The sequence below is a fragment of the Zootermopsis nevadensis genome, unplaced genomic scaffold (assembly GCF_977971745.1).
Source record: "Zootermopsis nevadensis isolate Lab colony 2312 unplaced genomic scaffold, Znev_1.0 Znev_ptg000028l, whole genome shotgun sequence".
Classification (NCBI taxonomy): domain Eukaryota; kingdom Metazoa; phylum Arthropoda; class Insecta; order Blattodea; family Termopsidae; genus Zootermopsis; species Zootermopsis nevadensis.
The window spans coordinates 4,631,175-4,652,527 of record NW_028259160.1 but is presented as its reverse complement, the minus strand read 5'-3'; the positions used below and the strand labels follow the sequence as shown (position 1 = coordinate 4,652,527).

At 37.1% G+C, this 21,353-nt stretch overlaps 2 protein-coding genes across 6 annotated transcripts in view; one reads left to right on the top strand and one right to left on the bottom strand.

Moving 5' to 3' along the window:
* LOC110836395 (serine-enriched protein) overlaps positions 1 to 21,353 on the bottom strand; it is a 201,857-nt gene that overhangs the window by 98,807 nt on the left and 81,697 nt on the right. For 2 of the 4 annotated variants that reach the window (XM_087357065.1, XM_087357061.1), the window contains exon 2: positions 11,747 to 11,781. The exons of 1 other annotated variant lie outside the window; for it this stretch is intronic. Coding sequence is in view for 1 of the 3 variants with exons in the window: in XM_087357061.1 (XP_087213187.1) it covers positions 11,747 to 11,781 (35 nt within the window). In the remaining 2 variants the exon portion in view is untranslated. Of the gene's footprint in view, positions 1 to 11,730; positions 11,782 to 21,353 lie in introns of those variants that run through there. One more of the 4 variants, XM_087357059.1, reaches the window with a different exon arrangement.
* Positions 5,677 to 21,353, top strand: part of fz2 (frizzled 2) — a 98,233-nt gene continuing 82,556 nt past the window's right edge. The window contains exon 1 of one of the 2 annotated variants that reach the window (XM_087357049.1): positions 5,677 to 5,714. The gene's annotated coding sequence lies outside the window, so the exon portion shown is untranslated. Of the gene's footprint in view, positions 5,715 to 16,027; positions 16,095 to 21,353 lie in introns of those variants that run through there. The other variant, XM_087357051.1, reaches the window with a different exon arrangement.

Genomic DNA, 21,353 nt, shown 5'->3' with positions numbered 1-21,353 from the left:
ATAGATCGATTATATGTACGTATCAAACATATTCAAAAGAAAATGTATTTCATCCAAAATTTTTCGAATATTTCAACATTCAATTTGTTGGTATCCATTACGCAGTTTCGGGAATGAAACATTCGACTGAAAAGATCTATAAGACCTCTCAATTATGTGTTAATTTCATGCATTTTATTCTAACAACACCCAAAATATATACCCATCTACACACATATTCTATTAATTGTGTAAATTTTTAATGACGAAGCTAATAAAAATGATATATGAAATTTCTGTTCCTACTACCAAGATAACACATCGCAATCTCTAAAGAAATATTACTGTTTATTCTGAGATACTAAGCCATTAAATTCTTAGTAGAAATTCTGTTATCATTAACATATTAGAACAATTTCAGTTTACTCAGTTTTGTCACTCGTATTTATTTACGTCACAATTATTTAGGGCTTGCTTTCATTTGTTTATTTGTATGCAAAAATACTGATAGGCCTGCAGTGGACTTTTTATACAGCCACATACATCAAACTTCCCTTTCATTCCTCCTTTAGTTGTGTATAGAAACAGCTGAATTTTTTTTATCTTTGTGAAAAATCAATGTGAATAACGAAAAGCGTTTGTCCTACGATGTGTAACTAACATCATCCAGGCAAAGCCATCCACCGAGTTGCAGCGAGGTAAAGAAATCAGAGTTCTGGAAGATGTTGCCTGTATTTGTCAACCGACATTTTGTGATATTGTAAAGCACCAAGACGTGGAACTGTGTTTAAACTTCCTGTTCTGTATTAAGCCTCTGCAGAAGCTAAAATTTTTCCCGCTGGTAAGAAAGGCAAGTTCAACGAGAAGGAAGTGATTTAATTTACAGTCCAACAAACAAGAAGAGTGCAGGAAGACTTATTTTACAAGCGTTCCTGGCAACTGTTCATACCTTCACGGTGGTCCAGTAGTTAATTTGTCGCATATTTACATAAACGTATTATATCTTTCGCTTTATTCATCCCGTGCTGAACTCACATGTCAGAAATTCGCAAATTAAAATAACAACCAAATACAATGACAAATGTTATGAATACAAATTGGATTTTCATTAGATTTATATGACCCAGGCTTACCAACTATTGAGCTATGAGTAATATTTTAGAAAACGTGTTATGTATAAAGTTCCGTTATTTTTCATAGGGTGCTGATTAAACCTGATAGTTGTAAACCAAGCATAAAATTCCCCTTACGTTTGATTGTCTACCCCCCCTCTACTACCAATTTTTTTAAAAATCTATTCAATACTTCACGAGATTCATTTAACTGAACCAATACTTCCTCATTATACATTAATTTACCTTTCGTGCAATTTAAGCTCAAAACAGATATTATCTTGACAGTGTTACACAGCATTTCGATACCTTTCTAGGCGAGTCTGCCAAATTTAGTTGCATAATGCACCTATGTCCGTCTGTCCGTCCGTCCGTCCGTCCGCCTGTTCGCATTTAAACAACTGAACGGATTTTCAAGAGATTTAATTCAGGAAAGTTTTGTTAAAATTTGCCTACACGATCGTATTTTTTGTAAAGATCGAATAACCAATACGATCATTTTACGCAAGAATTAGCACGCGTTTCTGCGAAAAAGTGACTGAATGGGGAGTCCCCAGTCGGGGAACTCCAGACAATTGACAAAGATCAAATATCAGATCCTAGTGAAAGCGCCAGAATTCTTTCGTTAAGCACATGTTCCCTATTTTGCGTTTATAAAACTTGCCATGAACAGGATGCTCACTTAAAATTATTTGTCAGGACTTTTTCCAACATCTGTTTTTAAAATTCACGACGTTTCGGAGGCTGGTTCTGTCTCCGTCTTCAGGTGAGAGGTACCTACTCTGTTGGGTCCCTTAGAAAGAGCTAGTCTCTGTTTTAGTCCAGTTCGTTTGCAAATAAGACCTTCATTTCATAAATCAGATCAAAGGATCCGTTACCGAGAAATTTCCCGGCCTCTTTCTACGAGAACACATAAGAGGATTAAAAACAATTCGTTAATCGAGCTGCAGAGACGAGGGTCGAGACGGCTGTTCTAATTACATTATCGATTATCGTTCTGTGTGAGACCAACAACAGATCGTAACCAGAAGGCTCCGAGTTCGTTCGAAAGGTAGCGAAGTCACAATTTAGGGAGTTTAATACAAATACGTAAGCAACTGCTTGTTTCACCTTTTATACCCGTTGGTCTATTAGGGGTTGGACAAGAAACGGCCTGTAAAATTAGTACAGTAAACCCTCGCCCAACTGAGGCGATCAGCCCCTCGAAAGCGGCTCGCTCAATGAATATCCGCGTTGGACAAATTTAATATCTTATGGGATTAACAGCGATACGGAAATGTGGTTGTGGGATGCCACAGCAAATAAATAATAGTATATTACAAAAACACTGTAATTATGTTTATTTGTAATATAAAGAAGTATAATAGGAAAATTAAGCACTAGTCGTAAGGCAAAACATCGGCGAAAAACTAGACTTTAATACAAAATATCAAAGCGATGTTAAGTGTTAAAATATAATATTAGCACAAAGTTCGACATCAAATTCAAATTCCGTAATATCGGGCCGTCTTCGGCCTCTTTAACGGATGTGGTATTTTCGTGTGTTACTACAGGTTGCTTGGCATACCGCGTATAATAAAATTGTTGGCGTTCAGAAAATAATTTCTCGTTTTATTTTCACGTGTAGAATCGAGCCCGCTTAGGAATAGGGCTTTCTATAATGAAGCATTATAGGGAAAAAGACATGCTGTTTAATATTTATTTTCAATTGAAATTTTGAATAAAATGAAAACTTATGAATCTCTATAACACGTGTTTTCTGTTTTAATTTATAGCTTATTTTAAGTATTAGAAAGTCGACTGAGACCCATGTCAAATTCACTTTATCGCGTGTCTTAGCGTCTCCAGAATATCAATCAGATTTTAGAATATAGAACATAGAACTAAAGGACCAAGCAGTGTTAATTAGAATTTGAGGTTCCTACAGAGGTGAGGAGAAGATGGCTGTCTTATGGGTTGTAGCACCGTGTAGTCTGGTAGACGTTTACCAGACTACAAGGTGCTACAACCCAGAATACAGTCTTTAATTAATTGCATAATGCATTTTTAGGCCGTTCCTCAAAGACTATATTCTGCCTGTGCAGAACATTTCCACCATTTATGGTACACGGATGTTCATTAACGTGCTCACAAAATTACTCCCACTAAACCCTACAATGAATTACATTAATCTAATTGGAACATTTAGACGTACTTTCAGAATCCAATTGTAAATAATTCGATGTAATGTTTTGTATTGACTCTCGCTTCACTAATATTAGAATGTAAACATTTAGGTTAGGTTTTGTACGAACGATTTTATTGTTATTATTTACACAAAGGGTGTAACAATCCAGCAAAAGGGTATCATAATTGTTCCAGGTAAACACGTGAAAGCTTAAGCTGAGTTCTGAGAACTTTCCGTCTGTGGGAAAGCTTTGACGGAATAAAAGTGGAAAAAGGGTGACTTAGTCTCACCCCACATTAAACGGAACCCCTGTCGCGGTTCCACCTCCCGACCACCAGCAACTTTGCGTGCTCATGAGATGAAATCGATTCTCTAAATACTAGGAAGAAATTCTCGTTGCATACCAACAAAATAAACAAGTCTATTTCTACATGTCTAACTAAACTATTATCTGAAACAAACATTTTTTATACTTTATTATTTTTTATTCATTACATTATGACCGACTTTATAAATTATTGATTGATTAGTAGGTTATTTAAAAGAATTATAAAATCCTTTTAATAAGTGACGAAATGAAGATTTCTGTCTTCTGGGTTATTGCGCTGTGTAGTCTGGTCGATGTTAACCAACGTTTCAGAGGTCATACTGCCTCCGTCATCAGGGCGATGAATATGCCAATAGGGTGTGAGGAGTTGGATTTTATAGGCAGGGAAGTGAAAGGTGTAGCCTGCCCCGAGCCAATGGGAGCAGGTATGGGAGTGGACCAATGGTAGCACGTGGGCGAGGGTGGGAGAGGGAGAGAAAGGTGAGTGTAGTTGTATGGATAAAGGCCCTGAAAAGGGCCGAGTTAGTGGTCTGGTTGGTTCTGGCGGCGCACTCTTGCTCGTTCTCGGAGTCCTCGGAGTGTGTGGATCAGAGGCTTCCAGGAGCCTCTGATCCACACACTCCGAGGACTCCGAGAACGAGCAAGAGTGCGCCGCCAGAACCAACCAGACCACTAACTCGGCCCTTTTCAGGGCCTTTATCCATACAACTACACTCACCTTTCTCTCCCTCTCCCACCCTCGCCCACGTGCTACCATTGGTCCACTCCCATACCTGCTCCCATTGGCTCGGGGCAGGCTACACCTTTCACTTCCCTGCCTATAAAATCCAACTCCTCACACCCTATTGGCATATTCATCGCCCTGATGACGGAGGCAGTATGACCTCTGAAACGTTGGTTAACATCGACCAGACTACACAGCGCAATAACCCAGAAGACAGAAATCTTCATATTCACCGCTGTGAGAACCTCAAGTCTTACAAGTGACGAAATGTTTAAGGTTGACAATCCTGCTTTATGTTCGGGAGACTTCGGGTTTGAATATCGTCTGGAGACGATCTCTCATGACTGAGAATCTTCTATTCTCAGTCCCTCGTTACAACCAATAAAACTAACAACAGAGAAGTAAGATACAATTTACAAGCCCAAGTTCGAGCCCAAAAAAATTAATCTCAGAATAAACATCAATTGTTCCCTTAAACAGCAACAACCATTTGATGTTTGTAATATAAATGGGTTCTTTTCCTTACGGTATGAAATATATGTTTAAATATTTAGACAAGCTTCAGATTCGAAAGGAAAACTCATTACAGTACACCAAAATGTGTTAAGGTGTTCTTTATGTCAAATCACGGGCGATAACGCACGTAAGGCTAATTCTTCGTGGACTTAGGTCACACTTACTCGAAAAGAGTAACAAAAGCAACAATGGTGAAGTTAACTTCTGCGCTGTAAGCTCAGATCATTGTTGTGAATAATAAATTTGTGGATGATACAACGCCATGTGGAAGGATGCGGTTGTCCGAAAATTCAAAACATAAAACCTCGGTCCGAATATTCGACCTCCGGACCAGACCCGGAAACTCCTTAAAAAAAATACTAACCTCTTGAATGCGACGTTCAGCTCTACTCATTATTGACTTCCTGATTACATAGAGGTCAAAGATCAGCTTCATGGCCCGGCCTGTATTGGATGTCGTGTTAATATTACAGCTAATGCTTTTACTGATACCCAAATAAAAGTAAATTATGTACAGTTTTCATGTGTTTCAGTCGGAGATGCTTACAGTAATTAGTTCATGTGATTTGGCTTTAACTCCATTTTATGAATTGCGATTAATTTGTGCCTGTGTTTTTTGTGAACACGCTACCATACCTGATCGCACCTGATCGACACTTTTTACAACACAACTAGAACCGAAACGGAAGTGTTTCAGCTCCTGGGGGGCGGGGAGGGGGTCCGAAAAGCGACGCCTGAATTCTGGGGTCACTCTCGATTCACGCAATATCGGAGCGCATGTGTCCCGAGTATCGATTCAGAATGAAGTGAGAGGGCGTCATGGCGAGCTGTGGGACGCCATTACGCTGTAGTGACAGTGTTGGTGCGGACGGCAACAATCGACAGTCGGTAAGTCACATAACAAAGCACTTACGTTCTCATGGAAACAAAGTATGCTGAGTGAGCGCGTTCAGGTTCCTCATATTGTTGCGACAGGAAAGTACATTAAGTGGTTTCAGTTGTTATATTATAAATCTACGCCATCAAATTATAGTAGAATTGCAAAAACACTTCGATACAGACACAATTATGATTTTATATTCTAAAAAGCCTCTTACTAAGAGCTACAAACTGTTCGATTTTATTTTAAATCAGAGTGATCCTTGTTGATGTACCGCTGGGTTGGAGAATATGTTATTTGGAGCCAGAAATAGCTTGGATATTTCTGTTCATTTATTCTGTTAGATTTTACGTTTTCAATCTTATTATAAAAGAAAGAACCACATAAATTCTTCCTAAAACCCAGATGACAACAGAGGCATTTCAGATTTTCACCGTCTGAAATCTGAAGGCGACAAACATCTTTATCACACCTGAGTTTACATTTTTGGAAACTGATAAAGTTACTTACTTAAAGCTGCAAAACCACTTTCTCGAGGCGATTTATTTAAGACGTGTCCTCGAGATAAATATAATCAGTCGACTTGGTAGGTTTTACGAAGGTGGGAACTTGATATGTTTATGCTTTGAGTTAAAATTTTAGTAGGCACGATTAAATCTGAAGTTCTTAAATTTTATTTCCTTGTGAAAACAGATTTTACATTTCAGTATATAAATTGTTTTAAATTGTAATAAATATCACGGGTTTAAAGCTAAAATATACAAAAATTGGCATTCACACTGACAACTTTTATGCTTATATCTTATCGTTTAAGATACGGATTATATTCTTGGTAGGAAACATCTGACATTTAATAGAGACATTATTTTACATTTATATTGGGCCATACTGGGATCACTTTATTTTCAGATTTATCATAGACATATAAAGTAAAGTTTAAGTAGTCATATCTTAAGTTATAGTTGAGTATTAGAAAAGATTTGATATTTTGGCAAGGACATGATTTTACACTTGTTTAATCAGACAACAACTTGATGACTGATGAAGGAACTTCAAATTTAATGGTAGTATTACATGAAAACTGAAGCTGTTATCTGTATCATGCACATTCTTAATAGAACTTATTTTAAATGTGCTACGCGATTTTATTTAGATATTTAAAGTTAGAGGCAGATGTGGTTTGCTAAAGAATCGTTTTAGATTTCTCTCCTAAATGGGCTTGCACTTAGCTACATTATCTTCCAGTCTCGTTATTGGGTTATTCGCTGAGTCGTGTACATAAATTAGATTCTTCCTAGAACTGGTTCGAAATTCATATACAGACATTACACTACGCTCGTTGAAGCAAGAATGTTTTTACCTTGGAGATACTCATACTTTCCAGACTACATCCTTACTAAATCGTAGCTGAAATTTCAGCAGACAGGTGATTTATAATTTATTCTATTTTTAAAACACTTCAGAGACGATTATTCATCGATAGTGTTGAAGCAAGGCATGAACATTGAAAGATTTTGTATTTTTAACAGTGTAAAATTTGGCTGTCTTTCAAATCTGACACTCTCGTATAAATGACCCACCAAGTCGGCAGATTTAGGAACATTTTAAAGAAGTATTCTGACAGGATAAAAAAACTTCATCCTCTTTGTTACAGACTGTAGTATTCAGTGTATTGAGATGTGAATGTTTTAGTGTTTATTTAACAAAGCTTTGCCATGTCTACAGGTTATACAGCGCCGAAATGGAAAAATTATCTTCAATTATAAGTAGAGAACATATCGTCGCCGATTTTAACGTACTATAGCTGCAGGAAAGGACTGAGGAAAACCACTAAATTGAAATGACAAGTTTAAATTGACAAATGAGAGCACTACAAAATCTGAAATCTCTTAAGGTTATAATTTCACCGTGCATTAAATGAATAGGACATTATTAATATAATATTGATACAAATTTTAAACCCGAAAATGATAATTAGTGTAAGACATTTGACGTCGCTGTTCCATCATACCTATGTGGCGCTGAAGTTTCGGTAAGATAATGCAATACTTAACTTTCTGGTCAATTAACCAACTGTCTGGCAAAAAATCCCGATGTTTAAACACTAATACCAAATCTCCTAAGCCAAATAAGCAACGGTTGAAATACCTGGCCACTTTAAACCGAACGTGTTCCTCTTGTACAATCACCCCTTACTTAAAAGCTCCGATTACAGTCCAGATATACTCTGTGACAAGTAATTAAACAACTATAACAACAGTGGAAAAGTGTACTGCAGTCTCGAGTACAGAGAGACTTAAAACACGCTCTACTTCGATTACGTATCTTAATTTAATCCTATTATTGCTTTCAAATACAAATATATTGTTTTGTGTATAAACTGTAGCCTCATGGCATGTTAGGCAATGTGATATTGTAGGTGAGTAGGTGTATGTGTGTGTGTATTGTGGGCAAGGTATCGCTTTCATCTTCAGGGTTGAAAATGGAGCCAATACATTCCTCCGAATTATTGGTAACCATCACGGTGTCACAACCCACAAGACAAAAATCCATAGCTTTACAGTCGTGAGAATGCCATCTTTGTTATTATGTGTTATTAGTGTAAAACCACGTTGAAATTCAGCTAGGTAAGATTTCTTTCGTATCTTAATCCATCACGTTCTTTCATCCTTTTTTTTTTTACTAATTCCTACCTTTATCTCCTCCCCCTTTTTTCGTATTTTTTCATCCCATACAGAATTCCGCAAATTCTTAAAATTTAACACACGTGCCTTAAAATTAAATAACATAATACTGCCTTAATATAATTCAAAAAACATAATATTCGTAGGTAAAAAGACATCATTCAAAACGTACCACTACACGAAAACATTAATGAAGAATATCGGCCATGACTCTATTACGTAATTTTAATGTTTATCCCCAAGACCATGCTCATTTAAATATCTCGTCTCTGAACTCAGAGAGATATCTTGTCCCACCACAAACGTCACTTAACATAATCACGAGACGAAACATCGGTCTCTGCAGCGAGAAATCAGTGTCTACGTGCTCCAGCCTCGGCATTTACAAATTACTTGTACGTACGTCGCTACAACCAAATGTCTACGGCAACGGTAATAACGCCCCCTGTGCGCGTGAAGGCGATTACTCGCGGTTAAAGCTCCACGAATTTCATCCATATCAGGAAGATGGCAGTTTTCTGGAATTTTGCGCCGTGTAGTCTGGCAGAAACTGACCGACATTTCAGAAGTGCTTACTCTCTCCATCATCAGGGCAACGAATCACCAGTCGATTTTTGCTAGATTACAAAATACAGCATCCCAAAATACAGGTATCTTAATACTCGTCACCATGAAATTAGGAATTAGAGTCGTAGAGCTGGTATGGATATGGTAACGAATGGAACCGAACACCGAACATTTTACTGAATAACTTGCAATTTTTGTATGTTATTTCCAGCAAAGTAAGAAACATCTGTAGACTTCTTCTGATCCTTACAAAGGGCTTAGGAACTGCAGGCTCATGTTTATCGTACTTTCAGAAAGCCGTTCTGATCGATGGAGCAGGCTTTGTGTCCTAACAAATGACGGTGTCTCCTTCGTCTGGAGACAAGCCGAGGATTGTGAAGATGTAATCCCACATTCTGAGGTGCCTCTAACATAATTCACTTTCGTGTCGAGAGACAGGATATTAAAGGCTAGGGTTCGAGTTTCATCAGAAAAGTGTTTCTAATAAAGCACAGTTTGCTTTTTATTCAGGAATATGGGGGGGGGGGGGGACTCGTACAAAGGCGATGGATACATCGCAATGTTGAAAAGTGCTTTGTGATATCTGAGTTTTTAATATTTTATATTTATTTTACTAAGTATAGCCAATATTGGACTGCTGAAACCTGATATCACGTGCTCAAACCTCTCTCAGGATATGCATTACGTCCGCGGTTTCGTGTTATATATACAGGTGGTAAAATTACGATAATCCCAATGTAACAAACTTCTGTAAGATTTAAAGTTTTCGCTGCAATATGAACAACGGTGATCAACTGGGTTTTTGGGCCCTTTCGTCTGTGTGACTGGTCTCCTGTCCTACATAAAAACACCTACTTTCCCACACTCCTCAGTCTAGCTTTGATGATGAAGGCAGTATGTCCCTCTGAAACGTTGGCGCACAGTCAAAATACTACATGATGCAAGAACTCAGCACGCGGAAACAGAGTAATAAATAGGAAACTAAAATAAATGTAGAAAATAAAGAAAAAATAAAACGCGAAATATAAAGAAATACCATAAAAATATAAAGGTAAAGAACAGAAAGTCACTATATTTGAGTTACTCGTACTTAATAGAATATCAAAATAAGAAGCTTTAATATCCCATGTGTAAAAGGCATGACAGCAAAACTCACACATTCTTCACACACGGACTGAATAGAGAGAGAGAGAGAGAGTGGCGGGCGAGCGAGCTTGCCCCTGTAACAGCCTTTACCCCTGGGTAAAGTGATCGTGCTTTGCGGGTCTCCAAGCCAGTCCGGACGCAATCTCTTCGTACCTACCTACTGGTATTTTATCGCCCCTTTCCCAAACCACGGGTCCTTCAGTGGAAAGAGGAACGTCCCAAGTACGATTCACAGCGACAGAGGACTGTTCGTACTTCCTGCACCTAATGACACTGAAGTGGCCGAACACATACCGTGGGTACACATGCTCATTGGCGAGGAATGAGTCAAATGGAATATCTTGATCAACTAAATACATACAGTGATGTAATTAATCATTTCAGGAGACGGTTGTTTGGTTGCAGACTGACTACTAGGTAAACACTTCAGAACGGGGAAAAGAAAACTGTAGGACAATTGTACTGCGTACACTTTGGAACACAATTCGTCCTTTGAATATCGAGGCCTACAGCTGGCTTCTCGTTCGTGTCTTTGCACCACTCAAATGTCCAGTGTAGAGCCAATAGAGACAGACATACTATCCACATAATGAATCTCTCTATGGAGCAGAGGCCTTTTTGAGAAGATAAATGTTAATCTATGAGATATTAAGTTCTCACGGTGATGAAGATGTCGATGTTAATCTTCTGGGTCCTGACGCCGTGTGAACTTGTAGGTAGATAATTAACAATATTTCGGAGGAACACATAGTGACCATGAAGATGGAGACAGTATCCACCAACGAATCCGCACGGCTTTACAACCAAAAGATTAATATCGATTTAACAGTCACTCGGCTAGTAAAGAAATTCCCTGACCTTTTTTGGTAAGCAGGGTTCAATATTGATTTGAAAAACCCACCACTGATCCCTACCCCGATACATTTATTCAGTCCTTTGCCTATTTATGTATTCAACTACTAATAGTTTACGAGATTTCCTACTGGCAGTATGGAAATCACAGCTGGTACATAAAATGAATGGAATATTGTTTTACAGACGCAGAGGATAATTTAGGTGACAGTAAAAGAGAAAATAATCACTTAAGGTGCTGAATAACTAAGTATGTGTAACAACAGAATGGACAAGTAATAACATTTATAAAATAGTTGTCACATAATGATCTCGTCGTGACCTTGACATGATCCTGAAATAACCGAGACCTTTAATTGACATGACCTAAAGTTCGGCAGAAATAAGCGTCAGAAGAAATGACCTTGAAATATTTAAAGCCTCTATTCGGCAAACCTGATATAGTGTTATTGACACGACCTTGACCTACACGTGACCGAAACTTGCCCTATTTGTCTTTCCGTCCGTAAATAATAACTCTAAAACGGCTGATTAGATGTTTAACTCAATTTGACATGGTGAATTTCACTAAAATTGGCAACAGAATCCAGTTTTGGTTAAAAATGTAAATTACGTGCACTTTACATAAAGACCTTCATGCGCTTCTACGCGTTAAGTGAATGCGTATCTCCAGGTTACTTTGTACGCAATGGTTACGTCACCGGCGCTATGCGTACACTTCCTAACTTCTTCATACACGTGCAAAGTAATGACAAGTGTCTCAAGGAATTCTGACCTTCCAATGTACTCACGAATGCCGGAAGTATCGGTGTCGATTTTTCTGAACCTGGAAACAGAAAAGAAGAAGAGGTAGTTTGTAATTATAACCGTTTTACTTGCCGTTGGTTTCTTGGTTATTTCACGCTTTTTATCAGCCGTTGAGGTTAAGTAACGTCTAATGAGACAAGCCTATAGCAAGATGACCGAAGAATAAGTCGTGAGGAAAACAGGAAGAAGAGGTCGTGGCCTATTTTGATACGTCATTCCACCACTTCCATTAAGTACTGAGAATAACTAAGAACAGAACAGTCAGAATAGCGGATCCGTGACAGAGATTCAAAGCGACTACATGCAGAATATGAGACTACAAAACCTCTAGACGAGTATTACAGGATAGTATTGTTTATACAGTTTACATATTTAAATTAAGTATATGTACTAACATTTATATCAAATTAATTTAAAATAAAATTCCTTTGTTTATTTAGTCTCGTAATTTAAATGCTACAACCATGGAAGCAGTTTATATAATTAGACTGTAAGTTTAATTTAACTTAGAATATTAAATTACTAATATATGCCATTGAAAACAGAATACAATAATGCTGAAGGGTTAACGTTATGATGAAAGGGCACCAAGAAAGTCTTTCACGCTGCACTTTTAAAGCTAAGTATTATAATAAACCCAAAATCAGGATAATATCAAAAAGAATTTTTAATAAATGAGACATCAGGATAAGGCTGCGTCCACATAACTTTCAGTACATGGACTGAAGGTGCACAGTTATCAATAGGGTAAGGAACCTTCTTGTTTCACAAAATAGGGTAATTTCTATTACCACTAAACAACCGTCACATTTTCAAGATTGACTGTACCTTGGACAGAGTTTCGTTTGGTGCGTATGAAATTCCCCATCCGAACCCAAAACTTGTGTTTTTATGCATTTATACCCTGACATTTAACATTTCTTCTAAAGAACGTTCCAGAAATAAAGTTCCAAACTTGTGTCGCGTAGGAACAGCACATAATTTTATTTTCGGTCCTATGGCGAGTGAATTCTATTAAATTCACCGGTAGATTTAAACAGTATTTCTGGAGTCCTGCTTCGGAGTGTAGACTATTAATACATTCAGGTAGTTAAGTCTTAATAGATACATGTACAGCGAATCTTAATGATGGATTAAGTATCCATCACCGTGGAATAAGAACACTTTCTGATAAAATGGTGGTTGAAAGATTGTTAGCTAAGTGAACTTCGGCTTTAGTAGATTACATCAACTTTCGAAGTACTTAGAGACACTCGTCCTTGCGTTGTGTGGAGGTGATGCTGAAAACAATTGGTTGCTATGACAACCGTTCAAAGACTCTACCAGGAACAGATTCAAGTGAACAGATGTTCTTAAACTTTCAGTAGGCCTATACATATTTTCCTAATGTCTGTTATAAGATTTTGCATGTATCATTAACACTGATATTCACTTATTGACTTAACGTGGAATATCCATTTTTTGCCCGGGTTTTTTATTAAAATAAACTGTTTAAAATAATGTAATTGTATTTTCCACACTTTAAGCATGCGTGTTTTAGATTATATTTGTATATGCGTCTTTAACATTTATAAAGAGTACAAGTAATAAAACTTAAATGCAATGAAATTTAATGTGATTTGAGAAGCAAATACGAAGAAATCACACATATTTTCTTACAGCAGTAAATAAATATATGTCGCTGCTTATCAGCCAGCCGCTTGGGGGCCCCAGGCATAGTTGAGGAGATAATATTAAAATGGACGTAAAGAAAATTGAGTGTGATTGTGCGGGCTAGTTAGTGTCGTTGGGAACAGTCCAGTGACAGGTTGCTGTGAAAACGGTCATGATCTTTTGGGTTCCGTAAAAAGAAGGGAAATTTATTGACCACTTGCGCGACTATTAGCTTCGAAGGACTCTGCTCTGTGTAGTAAGTTACTCAGCAAAAGAAATCAATACCTGAAGATGGCTGTCTGATGGGCGATCCTGCCCCCGATTATAGAGGTAGCGAGTACCTCTGAAGCTACAGAAGACGGCCATCGTCGTGTTGGACGCTGCGAGAACGTCAAGTCTCACAAATCAATACCAATATTTACATTGTACAAACCAATGGAATGAAAACGAACATTTTAACACTGATGCTAGAAAAATTGCTTCTAGGTTATTTGGATCCGTGCGTTCATGCCATTGTATGTAATGTCTTACCGCGTTATTTCGAACTTCGTCAGCCAAACCTCGTGCTTGTTACGACTATACGTATTGTAGCCTATAAACTAACTATTTTCAAGGTTTTTCGCGAAGATTATGACAATTTTATAGTATCGTTTCGGTTTACCTGAAGACTGCACTACAGTAAGCCTTCTACAGGCAGCTGGTTTGATCATAATGTCCCATGGAACCCACAGAGAGAAAATTTTCCATTGTCCAAAACGTATGCTTTCACTATCGAAAGAACAAAGTCCAGAGAAACAATTCTCCCATAAAAATATACCGTCCTAAATTGTTCGACATTTTCACATTGCGATATGAGTCTATGTGTTAGCCGAGAACATTTGTCTATTATCATTCAAAGTAACTTTTAAATGATATCGTATTTCCTTTAAAAGCGTAGAACACGTGAGACATTTCCGTTACACGTAAAATGAGTTGCGTGAGAGTGGGAATGTCGAAATAATTGAGAAACACAACAACAGATGGCACAATAATACAAAAACTGGAAACCAGCATGGTAGGCGTGCCTTTATCCGATTACACCACCGGATTTCTTATCATTAAACAAGCCATAAACCACTGAATCTAAGCGGACTACAAAAAAAAATCATGCTAACATATAAGGATACAGTAACAAAATATATGAACACGAAAACACTACTTTATGAAGCAAAAAGGAAAAGAGATAATAATTATGAAATAGTAAGTAAAGAAATCTTGGTAAAAGGCACCAAATGAGATGCAGAATTACAAGAATGTGAACACAGACAACAATTATAAGTTAAACATTTCCGTGAAAGAATTTTCTTTTATTAAAATAAAACAAATAACCATACAAACACTTTATTAATTAAAAAATATAACCTTAGTAACAAACAGTAATTATGTGTTTAAACATACTCGTGGAAGAAGACGATAATTTTGAAGCAAGAACGAACTATTACATTAACAGCGAAGAATGACTTATACGGTACGAGGGATGTAATTATGTGTTCAGACAACCGTTAGGCAAATTAAGTAAACTGAACTAGCTCGATGAGCATAAGTTATAACTAGGAAGCGAAAAATGTATTAAACACGGAAAAAGGCAGTAATTACATAACTCTGTCATTACTGGCATTCTTTACAGCTCTCAAGTACAGCACAAATTCATAAGAAAAGATTTTTGAACTTGTTCCCGAAATTTTATAATCTATGAATCGACTCTTTTATAGCCTCAACAGACTGCAGCTTCCTATCCTTTTAAAATCTGGTTCACTGATATCTCAGATAAAACAAAAGTTTTCGTAAAATATTCATATCATTTTCCTGACGCGCGAAAACCCTGACACTCTTAGACTGTTTATACAATTCTCTCACTCTTCATATTAGAGAGATGCCTAGTTCAGCTCTTGGCACAGAAGATTCCACGCCATCAACGTACTGAAGAAAACTACGAAAATACTTCGCCAGTATATCAAGTCTAAAACTTCTTGACGATAATGAAGAGTCAATTGAATAAATTTTTTGGATATTATCCATCGTCTAGTAAATATAAAACGTAAAACGACGTTTCGGAGATGGGACTCTATCTCCGTATTCAGGTTCCTACACAGTTGGGTCTACTAGATAGAGTCCCATCTCCGAAACGTCGTTTTATATTTACTAGACGATGGATAATATCCAAAAATTTTATTCAATTGACTTCGCCAGTAGTTGATAATCGGGCTGAGACAGATCTGAGATTTTCCGAATACCCAACATGACAAAAAAAATCTAAGTTCCTAGCATCACCTTTGCCGCGCTGAGGTCAGGACATTTGGGGAACGTGTCTCAAATGAACAGACAACTGTAGAAAGAGAAAATGATGAATAGTAGCTACGGTTCTGTTTCTATCATATGAAGCCGGCTTGTCCAATATTTGGGTAAAATAAAAGCAATTTTGTTACAAGTATTTCCGGTTGGCAGACTCTAATAAAACCCAGACGTAGAGATGTCCCGTCCCCTCCTGTGGAATCTTATCACTCTGATTACACCCCCCACACACTGTTATCAATCTCCAATCATGACAAGTGTGTATTCAGTGCACCGCAAGAGGGCCTCTGAGTAGTATGTGTTCAGTGTACGGATAATAGCAAAACAGCAAGGAAACTATCACGTACAGTAAGTTGGAATGTTCTTTTGTATAGACACGTTACTCCACGTCAATAGATTCATTTTACAATATTAATTCTTTATAAAACTAAATAAAATACATTACCTGGGGACTCCGACATAATAATGGAAGGAAAAAGTTGGAATTACATATTTCAAATGTGCTGCGTTCAAATGACTGGGATTGTAGAGTAAATTTAATATGACATTACTGAAATGCCGATAAGCTTAGTTGAAGAACATGTACAAGAAATGATGGGATAAATGTGTACATAATAAGGATGAAGGCAGATGGCCGCGGATGACAGGATACTAAAGAAGATCAGGGAACAGAAACAGAATATGACAGGAGGAGGGTTTTGGTGCCGGTATAAGCTTTAAGTTGCCTAACACGTAAGGGACAAAATAAAAAATACGTAATACACTCGAACCTTCTTTATCAAATCTTACTTTTCAAGTTTAATTTTACAAAAAAAAAAAACACTATTCTTGTATAATTTGAGGTTTTCACAGCGGTGAGTATGAAGATTTCTGTCTTCTGGGTTGTTGCGCCGTGATGACGGAGGCAGTATGACCTCTGAAACGTTGGTAAACATCTACTATACTACGCGGCGCAACAGCCCAGAAGACAGAAATCTTCAACACTATTCTTATTTATGGCATTTCAAATTCTTTAGGAGAACGTGCGCTTAGAACCTTCTAAAGCTCCTCAAATAGAACCGTAAATCTGCATTTCAACGTAGACAATTAACACCTCTGATGTATCATACTATAAAGTATGCACAGGGTCTATGTACACAGTTTACTACGATTCTGAGCGTCACAACTTGGTATTTCCCTTCGTAAGGCATAGACAGATCATTATGGATCTTAACCCTTCAATAGGTCAGTGATAATTATGTATACCAAATGGTTCCAAGATATAATTACTCATGTGTCTCTCAAAGTGTTTGTGGATTTCAATTGGTTCTCAGAATAAGGAGCAAAAATTACCCTAAATTAATTAAAATATTTATATTTGTAATGGTGACACGTGTGTTACTGGAGACAAAATCTGTGTTTTAGGTGGGTTATGTCTTTCAATGAAAGGAAAGGTATGACTGTAAGCATCGACTTTTATTTGAAATATTTTTTTCTATTTCGTGTGAATTTGATACACGCTACAGAAATCTATTTTCTGTTATGAAATATTGCGTATATCCGTGAAGTGGTTATCTTTGAAATAATAGATTTTTATCTACAGTAGAATAAAATCAAGGAAATGTAAGTACATAAAACCAAAAGACCACTTTCGGAACAACGCGGCCACTCAAAACTGAACTCAAAATTTGTCAATCTAGTTTTTCATTGTAATGAAATACAGACTTAAATCAGACGAAATATGTGCTGTATAACTCATTAGAAACGTAATTCCACTTTTATCTTATGGACTGCGCGTTTGTTTGGTTGCATGTCAATATAATCTTATCAACGAGTCACAGAATCGTGATTGAACGATATAAAAACAACATAATTATCAACTATCTTTCCAGTTTTTCTATTAGATTTCCACTCAGGACGCACCCAACCGTCTTCTTTATTCGCGATAATGTCTGTACATATATTATTCTGTAAAACCTGTACCTACATATATTCTGTAATTATTTTATAATACGTATTAAATATATAATTCACACTTTTGATTTGCCCTTCCGGCCTTACGAGAAATTCACTTAGCCCGTGTGTTTGTTTGTCGCAACGTTTAAATAAATTTATAAATATTTTTACACTAATTGGCTACATTTTATGAAACCTGGCGTGAACTCCGTGTCATTTGAGATAATTTAATCTTGGTTCTTTATAATTTCTTATTATCGACGAAACTAACATGATGAAAGTGCGAACGTGTGTGGCAGGGAAACATTTCCATTGTTTAGGGGCACAATTTTCTTTTAATCTCAATGGTCAGCTTAGCCGTCGTGACTCCTTTCGGTGTTTTCTTGCGAAAGTCACGGTGGTGTCACAAAATTGGTATGATAATATAAATTTAGGGAAGTTTTTTTAATCTCGAAATTTTGTATGAAGGATGTGTGTGCACTAAAAGTATCAGGTAAACGTAATTTAATTTATGCAATACAACTCCTAGTTCACGTGAGGTTAAAATACATTTGTATTACATTCTGTCAGAAACTTCTTATCGAGTAAAAACAGACTCCCAACATAAAATAATGTAATTTATGGTAAATGCAGTGTAATTATTTGGTGAAATTTTCGATATTGTTTAGGTCTATACTTAACGAACTAGAAGGAAAACATCATGCGCTTAGGCAGTGTAATATCTTCACCTTTGGTAATTTTTGTCAGCAACCAAATTTACGGCGCTATACAGTGTAGAATTGTTACACTTGATTAGCTCCGTCAACATGAAAACCGTGTCTGCAACAGATGAATATTAATACCAATGAGGTTTTTTTTTTGGGGGGGGGGGGGGGTGTCTATATACTGCACGTCTAGAAACTTCTGTAGTTCTCCGGCAACATTAATTTTCAGAATGGTTCTGTTACCAGGAGAGCACTGTATATCCCAAGTAACCGAAAAAACGTTGATACAGAGACATCAATCATTCATAGTTACGAATATGTTTAATAAAATTGAGCGCTCCGATAAGGGATGATCATCCATCTTGGGGGTGAGTGTGGCTGAATCAGTTCGTCACGGCTATGCTACGGATTTGGGAGGAAGCAAAGCCTTTCAAAGTGCGGTAAAACCAAATAGTAAATGGAAATTATACTAATGACTGGAAAATTATCCGTCAAGAATGACGGGCGAATCTAAAGCATTTCTTGAAAAAAAGCATTTTTATTGAAAGTCTAACAAAGCAGCATAAACAATTACTTATTTTCCTTGATTAAAGAATAAAATACGATTTAATATACTGATAACAGTGCATGAAACGATCACCAAACAACACATATATTTCAACATACATCGTGAGTTGTGCGTTGCATTCTTTGATCAGTATGAAATACAAACAACTGAACCAGTACAGAAAGAAGAAACCAATGTTTAAAACGTATGTTAATGTTTTTCTTTAAAACTTGTGAAAGTATTAGATTACAATTCATTTGTTTTGTTAGAAGGTAAGTAATTATGAGTCAATGACTTGGTCTTATGATGAAGAGTTGTGCATACGGCCTACGTTCTAACAGCGATTTTAAAAAAATGATCAACCAACTAATACTTGTCTATTAAATAGATAGCCGTAAATTAACTTTAGATTAAATTCAGAAAATACTACCACTATACTATGAACCAAAGGACCAGCACGTACGGTGCTATGTTTTTACCTCCGGTTTTATACAGATGTGTCTAAGGCAAGGACATCAATTAAGGATGTTGGAGGACGAAGTGCTGGGGATAATATTAAGCACTGAGAGGACAGAAAGGATTATTTTCTCCTATTTAATGAAAGAGTATGAAATATGCAAGGCATGTAGTAAATATGCGAAATAAGAAGTGCTTACAAAGCTACAAATGGAATAAATAAAAACGCTATGAAGGTGTGAATTGAATATAAATTGCTCAGGGTAAGATCTAATAGACATATTTCATGAACATTCGGGTTCTATACTAGGAATCAACGTCTTGACAAACCAAGTAATTATCGACGTTTCAACTGTACTGAAGTTTTATTTAATTAGATACTTACGCTATTTATTTTCTCGCACTATAGGAGTAACAGAAGTGTTTCTATACATCAAGAAGTTGTTCCCAGTGAATTAACGATTACATTAACAACCGAATCGCCTTGCATGTTTTAAAACTTGACTCCCATATGCACTCAGTTGTATCTACAGAAATATGCCGTGTTTGACTTCAGTTTATAGGGTTAGTTCCATAGTTTTAAAATGCTTTCTTTGTTCATTATCTCTAGGACTCTAAAGTATACGTAAAGTACGCGACGATGAACACAGGGCAGAATACTGTAACAAGCATCTAACAAAATGCCTCTGCCCAGTTGAGCTACTAAGTAAGGGAACGGTTCACACTCCACTTCATCTTGTAATTAAAATACTCACTTAGAATTAAAATATCATCATGCACCACTAACTTAGTCGGAAGATTATAGCTTAAAAATAAGTTCGCCTATTGACCGAAATAGCTGGAAAATATTCTGTTACCTATTCAGCAGCTACGCTTTAATTTTGTTCGATGTTTTACTCAGGTATTTCTGATATGCTGTATAGAGTCATCATCGCAAATCCATCAGCAACATCTCCTTTCATAGCTCGATATTTAATGAGCTACTGCCACAGTGTTAATCAAACGGTGGTTCTCGGACCGCGGGGTCCACGAGATCGGTAGATTCTACACTTTTGTTTTACGACATAATTCTGTAATTACTTCCACACTGGGTTAAAAGCATGACGAAAGAGCAATAGCTTCTGTCTATATTTGAGATAGTCTCTACTCTATTAATCAGAGTGCATTAGCCAGTTGTAGGGAGGGGTCCACGGTACCAGAAAGGCTTACAACAACTGCTCTAGCAAAAGAATGTGCGCCGGATAAATTGTCTGAGATCTTCAATAAATTCCTCCTCTCAAATGGAACCAAATATTAATTCATTATCGCGTTCAAAACAATCAGCCAGACGAATCCGGTTCCCATCCTCATACAACATTCCTTTAAGAACTATTTATTTCAATGTTGATCCTGTCGTAGAGGGTCGTGTGTCCGCCTGTGTTAGAGAAAGAGGACGAAACGAAGAAAGAAATAAAGAAGAAATCTGAATACTCGATGAATTCCTACACCGGATGCAACTTGGCCACACAATATAAACACTGCAAAATAACAAAAGCGGAAAATCGTGAATTAAGTCAAGTATTATTAGAGGAAATAAAAGAATATAAAATGTGAAGATTCATCGCCCTGATGACGGAGGCAGTATGACCTCTGAAACGTTGGTTACTATCTACCAGACTACACAGCACAACAACCCAGAAGACAGAAATCTTCATACTCATCGCCCTGATGACGGAGGCAGTATGACCTCTGAAACGTTGGTTAACATCTACCAGACTACATAGCGCAACAACCCAGAAGACAGAAATCTTCATACTCATCGCCCTGATGACGGAGGCAGTATGACCTCTGAAACGTTGGTTAACATCTACCAGACTACATAGCGCAACAACCCAGAAGACAGAAATCTTCATACTCATCGCCCTGATGACGGAGGCAGTATGACCTCTGAAACGTTGGTTAACATCGACCAGACTACACAGCGCA